At 43.0% G+C, this 14276-nt stretch overlaps 1 protein-coding gene across 7 annotated transcripts in view; it reads left to right on the plus strand.

Annotated features, from left to right (window-relative positions):
- Positions 1 to 14276, plus strand: part of IGBP1 (immunoglobulin binding protein 1) — a 48956-nt gene that overhangs the window by 2458 nt on the left and 32222 nt on the right. For 6 of the 7 annotated variants that reach the window (XM_070603932.1, XM_070603931.1, XM_070603933.1 and 3 more), the window contains 3 exons: positions 8208 to 8403; positions 10237 to 10316; positions 11038 to 11150. In XM_070603932.1, coding sequence (XP_070460033.1) covers positions 8208 to 8403; positions 10237 to 10316; positions 11038 to 11150 — 389 coding nt within the window. Of the gene's footprint in view, positions 1 to 8207; positions 8404 to 8918; positions 10317 to 11037; positions 11151 to 14276 lie in introns of all 7 variants that reach the window. The other variant, XR_011535852.1, reaches the window with a different exon arrangement.

A 14276-nucleotide genomic window follows, 5' to 3' on the forward strand; every position in this document is an offset into this window, starting at 1 on the left:
TGCCTTAATTTCCCCAGCTTTAAAATTGTATAGTAATAGGCCCTTCCTCTTAAAGTAGTTTTGAAGATTAAAAGAGAAATACATAAAAAGCACTTAGCACAGTGTCTGATGCAGTAAGCACTCGAAGTCAGCTATTGTTATATCTCTGTAGCTGAGTACAGGTTGTGGAGTCAGACCGGGGTTTGAGATCCAGCTTTCTTTTAAACCATTGGACTTTGGGTAACTTATTTAACCTATCTGAACCTCAGGTTTCCTCATATGTGAAATCTAATAATGGTACCTGTCTCATAGGGTTAAGAAGCAAATAAGATAAAGCACATAAAACAGCTAGCACAGTATCTGGCACATAGTAAATATTCTATAAGTGTTGCCTGCTATTAGGCCATGCTAAAGAGCTTAAGCTTTGCTTGGTGATTGGGATCCACTGGAGTTTTTTCCTTTAAAGAGTAGATGGTCGTATTTGCGTTTTAACCAGCATACTCTGGCTGCAGTTAGGAAGCAATGAGAGGGGGAAGATTAGATCCAGTTAGGTCATAGAGGTGGTGAGGCCTCACTAAGGCAGTGGCAGAAGGGATAGGAGGCATATATTTATTTAGGAGGGTTGAACCTGCAGAAAACCTGGCGATCAACTGGTGGTGGGAGGTGGGGTAGAAGGAAGCAGCAAGGAAGATGTCATGTTTCTGACTTAGGTGGATGGCTGTGGAACTCATTAAGATGGGGACTAGAGGAAGAACAACAAATCAGGGAAGAGTATGAATTCCTTATTGAGACATGTTGCGTTTAAGGTGCTTAGGAGACATCCAGGTAGAGGTGTCAGTGTGAAGCTCAGAAGAGAGGCCTGGTCTGGAGAGCTGAATATTGATTCATTCATTTAACAAATGTTTATTGAGCCTTTCTTGTGTGCCAGGAACTGTTCTAGGTAATGGAGAACCGGCCAAGCCCATGCCCTCATGGAGCTTTTATTTTGGTGGAGGAGACCAACAATAAGCTAGTAAATAGTAATGTAATTTCAGGTGGTGAGGGCTGTAAAGAATTAATAAGTGTGGTTAGGGGCTAGTGAGTGACAGTGAATGATTTTTGAGGAAATGGGGGTAGACTGATATGAAGTGGAGTTCAGCATCATGTCCTTTGTAAGAAGGTGAGGGCAACCCACTGGCATATAACAGGTAGTTTAAACAGTGAGTTTGGTTTCCAAATAATTATAATATACCAAAAAAAAAAAAAGAAGGGAAACTGTAAATGCCATAGAGATACAAACAGTGTTGTGGAGAAAGACCAGGCAGTGATCACATCTGGTTGGAGGGGTGAGGAAACGGTTTCAGAACGTAATGACATTTGAGATGAGCCTTGAAGGATGTAAATTTCTATTCTGAAAATAGAAATTACACATCTTCCAATGTAAAGGTAATAATACTCATTGTAGAAAGTTGGAAGAACAGAATATTTTTTAAATTAACAATAAGCCTTAATCCTAGCACTCAGAGATGATCTGTGTTAACTTCCTGACGTATTTCCTTCCAGATACATAGTTATTTTAGTTAATAAATTTGGAGTAACACTGAAATTTAGTTTTTATCTTTTTTTTTTAGCCTAATATTCTATGTGAGCATTTCCCCATGTGTTTTGAAACCATGATATTTAAGGGTTACATAATATTCCATCCTATATTTGTACCATACTTATTTAAATTAATCTTTTATTGTCGGGTACTTAAACTAATTCTGGGTTATTTTTGTTTCTTTGTTTTTGCCATGCTAAGTAATAATCCGAGCAGACACCTTTAATGGAATCTGTAACTCTTTCCCTAGGATGGATTCTAGAAAGACCAGTGACTAGATCAAAGGGTTTGAATATTTTTGGATTCTTGATGGTAACAATATTGCTTTCCACAATAACAAAGTTTCAGAGTATGTCCTGCTGCGCTGGTCTTGGAAGGTAACACTTAGAAAATCCAATTGAGCAAACAGAAAAAGTTATCTTATTGTTTTGATCTTATTTCTTTGGCTAGAAAGCTTGATCTTTGAGCTTTTTTTTTAAATGCCTGGCAGATGAGGTATCAAAATTGTCTTTTTGCTAATGGCTCCCACGTTTATATCACTAACCCGGACCTCTCCTGACCTTCAGACTCATACTTTCAAAACCCTACATGGATATTTCACAGACATCTCAACCTTAACATGCCCTAATTGAACCCTTGGCTTTTTGGCTCCCTAGTTGCACCCCTAAATCCAAGTCTTCACCGTCTCAGTAAGTGCACCACCATTCACCCAGGTGTTTCAGCCAGAAACCCAGGAGTTCACTTCACTTCCTGCCTGCGGGATCTCCACAGCCAGTCCATCAGCAAGGCCTGTCAATTCGGGCTACACAATGTATTTTATGTCATTCTGTTTCTCTCTTTCTTTACTGTCATACTTTAGTCTAGGCCACTAGCATCTCTCACCTGAAATAGCCAAACCACTAACTATAAGGCCCTGTGGGATCTCTGGCTCATGCCTCTCTTCAATCTCATCATGTATCATACTCCCCTTTCTCACTAGACTCCAGCCAGAATGGCCGCCTTTCAGTTCTTTGAACAGAGCCAGCTCCTTCCTTCTACAGAGTCTTTGTACATTTTCTCTTTGCTTGGAATACTGTTCATTTATCTGTCTTTCTGGGCTTTGTCTTTCTTGCCTGCTAGAATGTGTACTCCATGAGGGCAGGAGTCATTTCTTTCTTGACCACTGTGGTATGCCTAGCACAGGCCTGACATACAGAAGGTGCTCAAGAAATATTGTTGACCAGCAGGAGAAACAACGTGAGCAGAAGCCCAAGGCAGGGTAGTGTGAGGTATGCACAGGGAATGGGGCATAGTCTGGTTTGGCAGACGCTACGAGCAGTATGGTCAGAGGTCTGCAGAAGGAAGTGATGTGTATAGAATATTGATGGGGAAGAGAGAGGCAGAAAGACAAGCTAACGTGTTATAATACTACTTCAACTAGGAAGGAGTGAGAAAAATGAAGTTACAACTGTCAGAGGTATTACTTTTGCAAGAAGCACTTATATGATTAGAAAATAAATTGTTCAAATCCTTATTTACTTTCTGTAAGTTCTCCCTCCCACGATTTTACATACCGAGGCCATCCTGCATAAAACACCTAAATGTTATGTCCTCTCTTTCTCAAAACCTGTTTCTTCACATATCTTCTCTACTCTTAATTCCCATCTTTGAGGAGTGACTGTAAGTCTGGTTGATTAACTGTATCTGCATTCTTTCTTTTTTTTTTTTAAGATTGGCACCTGGGCTAACAACTGTTGCCAATCTTCCTTTCCCCCCCCCCCCAAAGATTGGCACCTGGGCTAACAACTGTTGCTAATCTTTTTTTTTCCTGCTTTTATCTCCCCAAACCCCCCCTGTACACAGTTGTATATCTTAGTTGCACGTCCTTCTAGTTGTGGGCTGTGGGACGCCACCTCAAAGTGGCCTGACGAGCAGTGCCATGTCCGCACCCAGGATCCGAACCCTGGGCCACCGCAGCAAAGCACGCGAACTTAACCGCTCGGCCGCGGAGCCAGCCCCCTACATCTGCATTCTTTCGACAGAAATAGAAAAGTAGAAGCTGGATAAGTGGTGAGTCTAGTTTTAGATTTACTGAATTAAAGTCCTAAGGTGACAACTGGACAGCCATGTCCGTAGATCCATGGAAATGTGTAACTAAAACTTGTGAGGCTGTTTTGTGGCTAGCTCCTAAAATTTAGGAGCCTTGGTGTGGATAGTTTGCCAAGAAAACACATGTAGAGAGGAAAAAGCCAAGGAAAAACCATTGGGGCAAGTTAAGGGACAAGGAGGAGGAAGGAAAGAGCAATTCTAGGTAAGAGACTCAACAAGATACAGGTAGAAGTACTTACAGAAGCCTGGGGAAGTAAGAGAGCAAATGTCATGTCCTCTTCGAAGCTCCTCCTACCTATATTCCCTCCCAGATACTGTAGCACTTAGATTATGTTACTTTTCACAGCATAGCTCTCTGTCATTCTCTAGACTTGGAACTCCTAAAGGTTAGAGACCCTGACTAATTGTGTACTTAGTATCCTAATTGTATCATTGTATCTTTGGTGCCCAACCTGGTAACTGAATCATAGTATGTGCTTGCAGTGTCTTTGGGAGGGGCAGATAGAGTGGACGTCAGAAAGACGGAAGCCATATAATGTAGCAGAAAAAGCCTGGACTTGGGAGTCAGACAGACCTGGGATGACCAATCCGATTACTACTACTCAATAGATAGGGCATCATCTAACCCCTCCTAGCCTCGATTTTCTCATCACCTAACAATATTTGTATCATGTTGCTGCTTACAGAGCACTTTCATGTGTATTGTTCCATTTGATCCTCTTTTTTTTTTCTTTTTCTTGTTTTTTTTTTCCTGGTTTTTTTTTTTTTTTTTTGAGGAAGATTAGCCCTGAGCTAACTGCTGCCAATCCTCCTCTTTTTGCTGAGGAAGACTGGCCCTGAGCTAACATCCATGCCCATCTTCCTCTACTTTACATGTGGGACACCTACCACAGCATGGCTTGCCAAGCGGTGCCATGTCCGCACCCGGGATCCGAACCGGCAAACCCGGGCCACAGAGAAGCGGAACGTGCGCACTTAACCGCTGTACCACCAGGCCAGCCCCTCCATTTGATCCTCTTAACCCCATAGAGCAGATATCATTATCCCCATTTTAGAGATAAGGAAATGAGCCCTGAGAATTGACTTGTCCAAAGTTACATAGCTAGTAAGTGACCGGGCTAGGATTTAATGAAGGTCTTCAAATTCCCAGTTCTAGTGCTGTTTCCACTAGAGCACAGAAGAGAAAATAGTGGTTATTTGAAAAGATAGAACATAGATTGAGGGAAGGTGTTTCCAGGATAGGGGAAAGGCACCAGTAGACTGAAAAATTGTAACTGCTAATGACAGGGAAGACGATTGGGAGAGCGAGGCCTGGAAGATTGTGGGTGGGGGCAGGATCGATAGCAAAAGTGGAATGGTAAAGACATTGCCTTGCTGAAGACAGCACTAGCTCCTTCAAGACAAGAGGAAAGGGGGAAAGGTGAAGCTACAGAGATTTTTTTTTCCTTTTTTTTTTTTTTTTTTTTTTTAAAGATTTTATTTTTTCCATTTTCTCCCCAAGGCCCCCCGGTACATAGTTGTGTATTCTTCGTTGTGGGTTCTTCTAGTTGTGGCATGTGGGACGCTGCCTCAGCGTGGTCTGATGAGCAGTGCCATGTCCGCGCCCAGGATTCGAACTAACGAAACACTGGGCCGCCTGCAGCGAAGCGCGCGAACTTAACCACTCGGCCACGGGGCCAGCCCCGAGATTTTAAGGTAAAGAAGAAAATTGAATTCTTCATTGGCTGGTCATCTGGTGAGTGTGATTGTGGCCTGGAATCCACAAAAGATGGACAAAAGGATAACTGAGCAAGAGTGATCACTCAGGCCAAGTTTGCTAGTATGAATTTGTAGTTGACTCATTTGACACAGATTTGTAATTTGTTAGTTCTCTTCAGCACTTTGGGAACAGAAAAAGGGAATGGTGGGAGTTGCCCAGAGTCAGCAGGGTGACAGGCATTGGGGATCATAGGGTGATAGGGAGTGTTTCCACATAGTGGCTCACCACTGGAAATCGAGAACAGTGATGAAAGTCTAGGACAGTGGGTTTTAATCTGTTCATTGGAGCCCTAAGATTCTACCGCAGTGCCTAAGGGAGATGTTGGGAGCCCTCCTTTGACTTAACCGAAGCAGATTTTATCTGTTTATTACTTATTGGAGTCCAAGTAAGCTCTCAGAAGAAGAAAAGTTTCTTCTGCTAAGACAAAAAGATTTTATTAATCTTTTTTTGAGATTTTATTTTTTTCCTTTTTCTCCCCAATGCCCCCCAGTACCTAGTTGTATATTTTAGTTGTGGGTCCTTCTAGTTGTGGCATGTGGGACGCCACCTCAGCATGGCCTGATGAGCGGTGCCATGTCCGCACCCGGGATTTGAACTGGCCAAACCCTGGGCTGCTGAAGTGGAGCACGTGAACTTAACCACCCGGCCATGGGGCCGGCCCCAACCAAAAGGTTTTAAAACAGGAGTTGAGGAGCTAAAAGTCCTAAAGATGACAAGGAGCAAAGTCATAGGAGTAAAGAAGTAGAGAAGACGGGAAGACCAGAGAGTGCAGTGAGACCAGACCCTTGCAGGGAACGGGAAAGGAAGTGCAAGAACCTCAGTCAAAGGACCAGTAGACTAACCCAGAATTTACCCTGGATTATATGCATTCTGAGACCCTAGTAAGTTTTTTTCCTGACTTAGGTACATCCAGGAAAGAGGGTGGGGATAGGAGTGGGACTAGAATTAAATGTTGCCAAGTGATATCTGGAGTAGCCTCCATGAACTGGGAATTAGCCTTTGTAGTGTTTTACTCAGAATGCTACCTATGATGATACTGTGACAGCTGTTTGTAACATTATATAAAGTACCCGCTTGTTGTGTAAAAGGAGCAGAGGAGCCTAAAAGTTTTTGTAATAAAGAATGTTTCCAGAGCAGTGGTTCTTGACTTTTTGCAGGTCACGGACCTTGTTGATAATTTGATAAAAACTATGAAACCTCTTCCCAGCGAAGAAAAAAAAAAAAAAGCATCCATGTGGAATTCTGTATAAAATTTCAGGGATTTCAACGACCACCCCCTCACACACACCTGGCTCCAAACTCTGCCCATGGACCTCAGGTTAAGAACTTCAGGTTTGGGCGAACACCTGCAGAGGGACATCTGATTCTGGACGTCCAGAGTGGAGTTCCAGATGCAGATATTTCAAGACACTTCTCTTGGGAATCGTGGCATTTTTTCTTGGCTCCTCTCTTTCCCTCAAGCTCTTACATCCAATAAATTAGCAGCTTCTGTCTTTTATATTTTAAGTACATCCACATCTCACCATCTCCCTATTTCAAGTCACCATCTCTCACCTGGCTTGTGGTAATATCCTTTTGATTGGTTTCCCAGCTTCCACCTTGCCTCCCAGCCCTCACAGTCTACGGTCCACACAGCAGCCAGAGTGGCCCATATGAAAACAAGTTTTCATGTCAGCCTATTCACGTCATGTATTCTATTCAAAAGCCTCCAGTGGCTTTCCTGTCTCACTCAAAATATGGCATTTGATATTTTGGGTCTTATGGCCTCCAGGGTTCTATAAATTATGGCTCTGGCTATCTCCTGGACCTCATTTCCTATCATTCTTCTTTACTCCATGTCAGTCACACTGACCTCCTTGCTATTTCTCAAACATGTCAAGCCAGGCACTCTCTCACCCCAGGACCTTCGTATTTGCTTTCCCCCCTCAGAACACTGTTCCAGATATTGGCATGACTTGCTTCCTTATTTCCTTGAAGTCTTTGCCCAAATGTCACCTCTTGCTGATCACTTGTATCTCATAGCACCCTTACTTTTGCGCCATCACTCTATCCACTTACCTTGCCTTTTGCTGCTTCTTAGCACTTATCACCACCTGACTCATCATCTATTTCTTTTGCTTCTCCCACTAGAATGAAAGCTTCAGGAGAGCAAGGGCTTTCTTGTATACACTGCCGTGTCTCCAGCACTGAGAACAGTGCCTGTCATGCAATAGGTACTCAGTAAATATCTTTCAAATGAATGATGGATGACATAGAATGCATCCTGAAAAAGGCAGGCAGGATGGTTATAACTCTTTAAATTATATTAGGATGAGTCAGAAGAGCTGGGAACATTTTGTCCAGAAGAAAAGAAGAGATGACCATTTTTTAGGCTGTTTCACAAGGAATTCCTGCATCAATGGCAAGTGAATGACCCCTAAGATTCTCTCTTTCTTTGAAGCTGTAATTCCTAAATGGATAGTATGTGATACTGAGCACCCAACCTATAAGGGTTGAAGTGATAACATGACTAAGGCACTCCCATCTCTAAAGATAATGGGGCGAGGTGCTCAGATCAGCTTCCTTTTATGTTTTTCTGGCTTCAGAATGTGTTTCTTAGCCCCTGCTGACCCCTTGCTTTGTAGTCTTGAGAGAACTGCCTTGGTGGCAAGTTCTAGGGTGTAGAATCTGTATTTTTGCCAAAGTGGAAATCAGCGTACTTACTGCCTGGTCATTTGCAAAGGTAAGATCTTACTGTGGCCCTCTTTTGAAGGAATGCCTCTTTATCTTTAAGTTCATGGGTAATGCTTTTCTGTGGAACAGATACAAGCAGAAGAAGGAGGTGGAGCATAGGTTGTCTACGCTGAAATCTGCTGTGGAAAGTGGTCAAGCAGATGATGAACGTGTTCGTGAATATTACCTCCTTCACCTTCGAAGGTGGATTGGTATCAGTTTAGAAGAGATTGAGAGCATTGATCAGGAGATAAAGATCCTGAAAGAAAAAGACTCTTCAAAAGAGGTAAGCCCATCACTGCCTAGATAGTTCAAAAAGCTACTGTCAGAGATTTGGATGTTCTGCAGGAGAGTTAAAATTAAAATCAAATTAAAATCCTTTTAAGTCTCCATAAAATCGTTGTTCTTATTAAGATTAGTGGAGGAAGGCTGAAGGTGCACTAGGGTAGCTTTCTCTCCAGCCTATAGTGATGTTCCCCAGTGCTTCCGAACCTGTAACGCACTTCTAGTCATTTGTAATTTTGTGACATGCCACAGGGGAGGGCGACTTCTCTGAAGTAAAAATTGGTTTTGGCTGTGGGAGGTCCTGACTGCTTGAGGAATGCATAGGGAGGTATGCCTTTAAAATCTGTGCTTGACTGTAATAAAGGGGAAGAGGAACGGGATGGGAGCAGAGAAGAAAAGTGGAACTAGAGGAGAGAGAGAAAAGGTAGAAAGAAGATAAAACAAAAAATGGACCATGTTTAGGCTGGGGTAGGAATCCGAATTTAACCTTACACAGTGTTGCACTCACACCTTTAGATCACTCACGTATGAGACACAGCAAGGACATCTCCGTGCACAAAATGTTGCGTATACTGATAAAGAAAACCTGGTCTGACACAGCTTTGGCTGTCTTTGAAGATCATCACCCTGTTTTGGAGCTGCTGCTTCAGAAGATTAGGCTCTGCTGCTCCTTACCTTTGGGTTCAGGATACAATGTGAATTGAGTTGAATTTATCAGCTGGTCACAGACATTTATTTAAGACCTCAGAGAAACCTCTTCCCAATTTGATTGGTACTAATTAGCCCAGGAGCTTTTGCCTCTGGGTAACATCAGCTTAGTTCTTCATGTTAAAGGATCAAAGAATGAATGATTGGTTAGTAGTCTAAGGTCAGAAGGCCCCTTGAGCATATCTAGATGAGGGGTTTTCAAGCATTTTGAGACTCTTCTGAGTCCTCCCCTATCCCTTTTTTTTGAGGAAGATTAGCCCTGACCTAACATCTGCCACCAATCCACCTCTTTTTGCTGAAGAAGCCTGGCCTTGAGCTAACATCTGTGCCCGTCGTCCTCCACTTTATATGTGGGACGCCTGCCACAGCATGGCTTGCCAAGCGGTGCCATGTCCACACCCGGGATCTGAACCAGCGAACCTGGGGCTGCCGAAGCGGAATGTGTGAACTTAAGCACTGTGCCACCGGGCCAGCCCCAGAAGAGGTGTCTTAATCATTCAACTTTTGGGGCCGGCCCCATGGCCAAGTGGTTAAGTTCGCGTGCTCTGCTTCAGTGGCCCAGGGTTTCACTGGTTCGAATCCTGGGTACAGACATGGCACCGCTGATCGGGTCATGCTGGGGCGGCGTCCCACATGCCACAACTAGAAGGACCCACAACTGGAAATACACAAGTATGTACCGAGGGGCTTTGGGAGAAAAAGGAAAAATAAAATCTTAAAAAAAAAAAAAAAAGTAATAGTAATTCAACTTTAGCCCTGAAGGCCAGGCTGAGGAAAGGGGCTTCAAATTCAGCTCAGGGGATTTAGATGGAACATAGAAGAAGGCCTTGGAATCTCCTTCTCTGGAGGGGGGCATTTTAAAGCCATGTAATGTTTTACTTGTAGTGAGATGATTCCTGGGAGAGCTTCTCTTCCTCCTTTTTCAGTAAGGTACTTGGGCCTCCTCAGGAAGAGCTAAGCAGCCTCCACCATTAGTATTCTGCTGCTCTATCTTAGAGATTGATAAATAGGAAGTGAGTGAATTTTGAATCCAGGACTTTTCAAGCACCTGAAGACTTAAAAGCCTGCCCACATATGGGGTGGGCAAAATGGCAAATGCACTTCTGATGATTAATTTCCTTTTTAGGCATCAACTTCCCATTCATCTCTTCAGGACAGGCCTCCAAGGAAACCCTTCATTCTCACTCGGAACGTAACCCAAGCCAAGTAGGTAATTCTAAAAAGTGGGTTGCCTTGCAGGCCCTCTGGTTTTATGGTTCCGTAGTAGTGGATGAGGAAGGGACGGAATGGGCGTTGTTAAAAGGCCACGGCTTCACTCGAGGGAGCTGTTCTTTCATCAAAGGGATATTAATCTCTTGTAATACTTCCTCTATGTCTGTCTTCGTCAGAGATTTCCCTCACAAACTTGAGCTTAAAAATAGGCTCCAAAGAAAACCAACAAAAATAAAGAGAAAGAAAAAAGGAATCTAATGAAGAATTGTATCCTTTAAAATTGTTTCCTGTTATTGCCTTTGACTACAGTTCTCAAAAGGACATGTTTGCTTCTTCTAGGATTTAATTCTGAGTTCTTGTGATGCTTTTCCATAGGGTCACGGGAGAGTCTCCTCCCTCTGTGTACCTTTTAGACCTACCGATTGTAAATACCCCTTCCACAGGATCATCACTGCTCTGTGGGGCATTGGCCTCTGGGTTTGCTTCTTGGGAGATGATCCTGGGCTGTTTATCTTCTCATGAAAGCTCTTGACTTTAATGCCCCTTCCTGGATGCTTCTTTTTACATGTCCTCACAGGAATTTGCCCAACTCCGTGGAACATAGCTGGGTAGGGGAGCAAGGATGAAACAGACACAGGCTTTGTCACTAAACAGAAGAGGCTTTTTAATAGTGCTACTTATGTTTAGTTTTCTAAATGCAGTGTGATTCTTGCAGAGTATTTGGAGCTGGTTATCCAAGTCTGGCAACTATGACAGTAAATGACTGGTATGAGCAGCATCGGAGATACGGAGCATTACCAGATCGGGGAATAGCCCAGACAACACCAGGTATGAAGGGGGACGGGGAAAGTACTTAGACTACTGGTTCCTTACTCCCAGCAATTAAATTCAGACCAAGTATCGTTGCCCTTTAGGAGCAGAAGTAATCTGGACAAAGATTTTGAGTAATAGAAAGATTCTAGGCAGTATTTTATTTATTATTAAAATAAATAGCAGATGATACTGGGAGGATGGGGGCAGCATCAGCATAGTTTCTGAATCTCTCCAAATATCATGGCATAAAAACAGCCTGAGCAGCTAGATGGTAAAACCAAAAATCCATGGATAGCAGTTCTGCTTATGATAATAGCAGAGTAGGTTGTATCAGGCCAACCCTTCCTACAGATAACAATTTACAAAGTATAACAAAACAACTACCAGAAGGCACTAGAGAGGAACCAAAAAAATCAGACATAGACTGGAGAGAATTCAACATTTAAAAGGAAATGGTACTTGGAATTTCTTGAGGGCGGGGACTTTTGACGACCTGTATTCTTGGTGCCCAACTTGGTAATTAGATCATAGTAAGTACTTGGAGGTATCTTCTGAAGGGAAAGGTCGAAAGAGTTGATGTTAGAAAGATGGAAGCAATACGGTATAGCGGAAAAAGATGGACAGACCTGGGGTAACCAATTACTCCTGCCACTTAATAGATAGGACAGCATCTAGCCCCTCTGAGCCTCAATTCTTTATCTCGTATATTATCTCATTTGATCCTCTTTAACAACCCCATGAAGCAGACATTCTTATCCTTATTTTAAGATGAGGATGGTGTCTGAGAATTGACTTACCCAAAGTTAACATAGCTAGAAAGTGGCCAGGCTGAGATTTTAATTTAGGCCTTCAAATTCCTAGTTCCAGTGCTGTTTCCACTATAGCACAGAAAAGAGAAGAGTGGTCACTTGAAAGAGTTTCCTGTTTTTTATAGCTTTTCACCTATAGGCAGGCTGCAGTTGCTGTGATGTGAGGGTACGTAAAACTTGGATAGAAACTTGCAGTCTTATTTGTTGAAGAATGAGAGAACTGAGCTCAGGGTGACCATAGCAAGTGAAAAGTGAGAGAAGATATCCCAGAAAGGAGAGAACCACAGAGAAGGAGCCCTAATTCTCCATATAAACCCTGCCCAAATCTCCACCTCACTCCTAAGCTATGCATGCACAGGATAGACTCCAAGCACCCTAGCTAGAGCTCAAAGAACTCAATGGAGCAAGGAAAGTCTCTTTAATAAATGGTGTTGGGGCGTGCACAAAGGAACAACGCTCCTATGGTGGCAGAGTGTGTGGGGCCTCTGCAGCAGGGCAAGAAGGTCCACTCCAGTGGGTTGGGGCATGTGCACAGGGCAGGACTGTGTTGATGGGGTGTGTGGCCCTATGGGCGATGGGGCTTGTCAGCTGCAGCATGCTTGGGCTTCTCAAACACCCATAGGACGTCAAACAATTGGGTGCTTATATGCTTGGGGCCGTCCCCACCCAACTGCACTCCTGAGAGAGCTGACAACAGCCTTACAGGCTGGAGGCCTACAGCAATTATAAGCCCCTGAGCCTAGCAACCAGCCATATTGGGGCCTACTCACTTAACAGGAAAACTACAGCAAGAATGTGCTATTAGACCTTGCAGCCAACTGTGCTGGGGCTCCCCACACCTGATAAAGTGACTGAAGGGATCATGGCAGCCACATGCAGCTGAGCATTACAACCAGCCAGCCAGGGGGACACCTTAGCCTCCCCATGCACCCGCAGCAGGAGCAACCCTGCCACAACAGAAGGACACACGTAGCCCACACAGGGAACACTTCTGGAACATTTGGAACCAGTGACAAGAGGGAGGCACACGACAGGGCCTCATAAGGCATCTCTTACATAAGGCGACCTCTCCAAGATCGGGAGATGTAACTTATCTACCTAATACACAGATATAAGCACAGAGAAAGAGGCAAAATGAAGAGACAAAGGAATATGTTCCAAATAAAGGAACAGGACAAATCCTCAGAAAAAGAACCAAATGGAACAGATAAACAATCTACCTTATATAAAGAGTACAAACTAATAGTCATAAGGATGCTCACTGATCTTGGGAGAAGAATGGATGAATTCACCGAGAACTTCAACAAAGAATTGGAAAATATAAAAAGGAATGAGTCAGAACTGAAGAATACAGTAATAAAATGAAAAATTTACTAGAGGGACTCAGTGGCGGAGTAGAGGATGCAGAAGAATGAATCAATGAGCTAGACAAAAGAGTAGAGGAAACCACCCAAACTGAACAGAAAAGAAAAGACTGAAAAAGAACCAGGACACTCTAAGGGACCTCTGGGACAACATCAAGCACACCAACATCCATTTTATAGGTGTCCCAGAAGGAGAAAAGAGAGGAAAAGAGGTGTAAAATCTAATTGAAGAAATAACAGCTGAAAACTTTCCTAACCTAAGGAACGGAACAGACATCCAGGTACAGGGAGCACAGAGAGCACCAAACAAGATAAACCCAAAGACGCCCACACCCAGATGTATTATAATTAAAATGTCAAGAATTAAAGAGAATGAGGGAATCCTAAAAGCTCAAGAGAAAAACAACAAGTTACATACAAAGGAAACTGCATATGAAATTGAGCAGAACAGGGACAATAAAGATGAAGGAAAGAGAAGGTCCAGATAAAAGTGGGAGAGAGCCAGAACCAAGGACTCTAATCAAGCAAGTCATTCTATTTCTTTCACATACATAAAAACGGCAGAGAGGGAGCCTCTGTGAAGTTAGAAAAGCCACTCTGAACCATACTACTTTCTAAAAGTTCAGGAAAACTTAGTACACGTAAGAATGAACAACAGCTAGTGGTGATGTTTGCACAGCTCTGAATATACGAAAACTCACTGAACTGTACGCTTTCGATGCATACATTTTATGGCGTGTGAAGTATATCTCAATAAAGCTGCGAACAAAATGAACAGAAAATTATCAAGGTCAAATCCCACACAAAGTGATTATACAGGGAAAGAAAGAATCAAAAGCATTCCAGAGACACTCAGAAAACACAAATCTAAAATGTACTGTTTAAAAATGAATTGGAAGACATTAAGAAAATTATATAAGACATGGAAGAACGATATAAAGCAGGATTAGAAAAACTCAGAAATGTGT

The sequence above is a fragment of the Equus przewalskii genome, chromosome X, assembly GCF_037783145.1.
Source record: "Equus przewalskii isolate Varuska chromosome X, EquPr2, whole genome shotgun sequence".
NCBI classification, from domain to species: domain Eukaryota; kingdom Metazoa; phylum Chordata; class Mammalia; order Perissodactyla; family Equidae; genus Equus; species Equus przewalskii.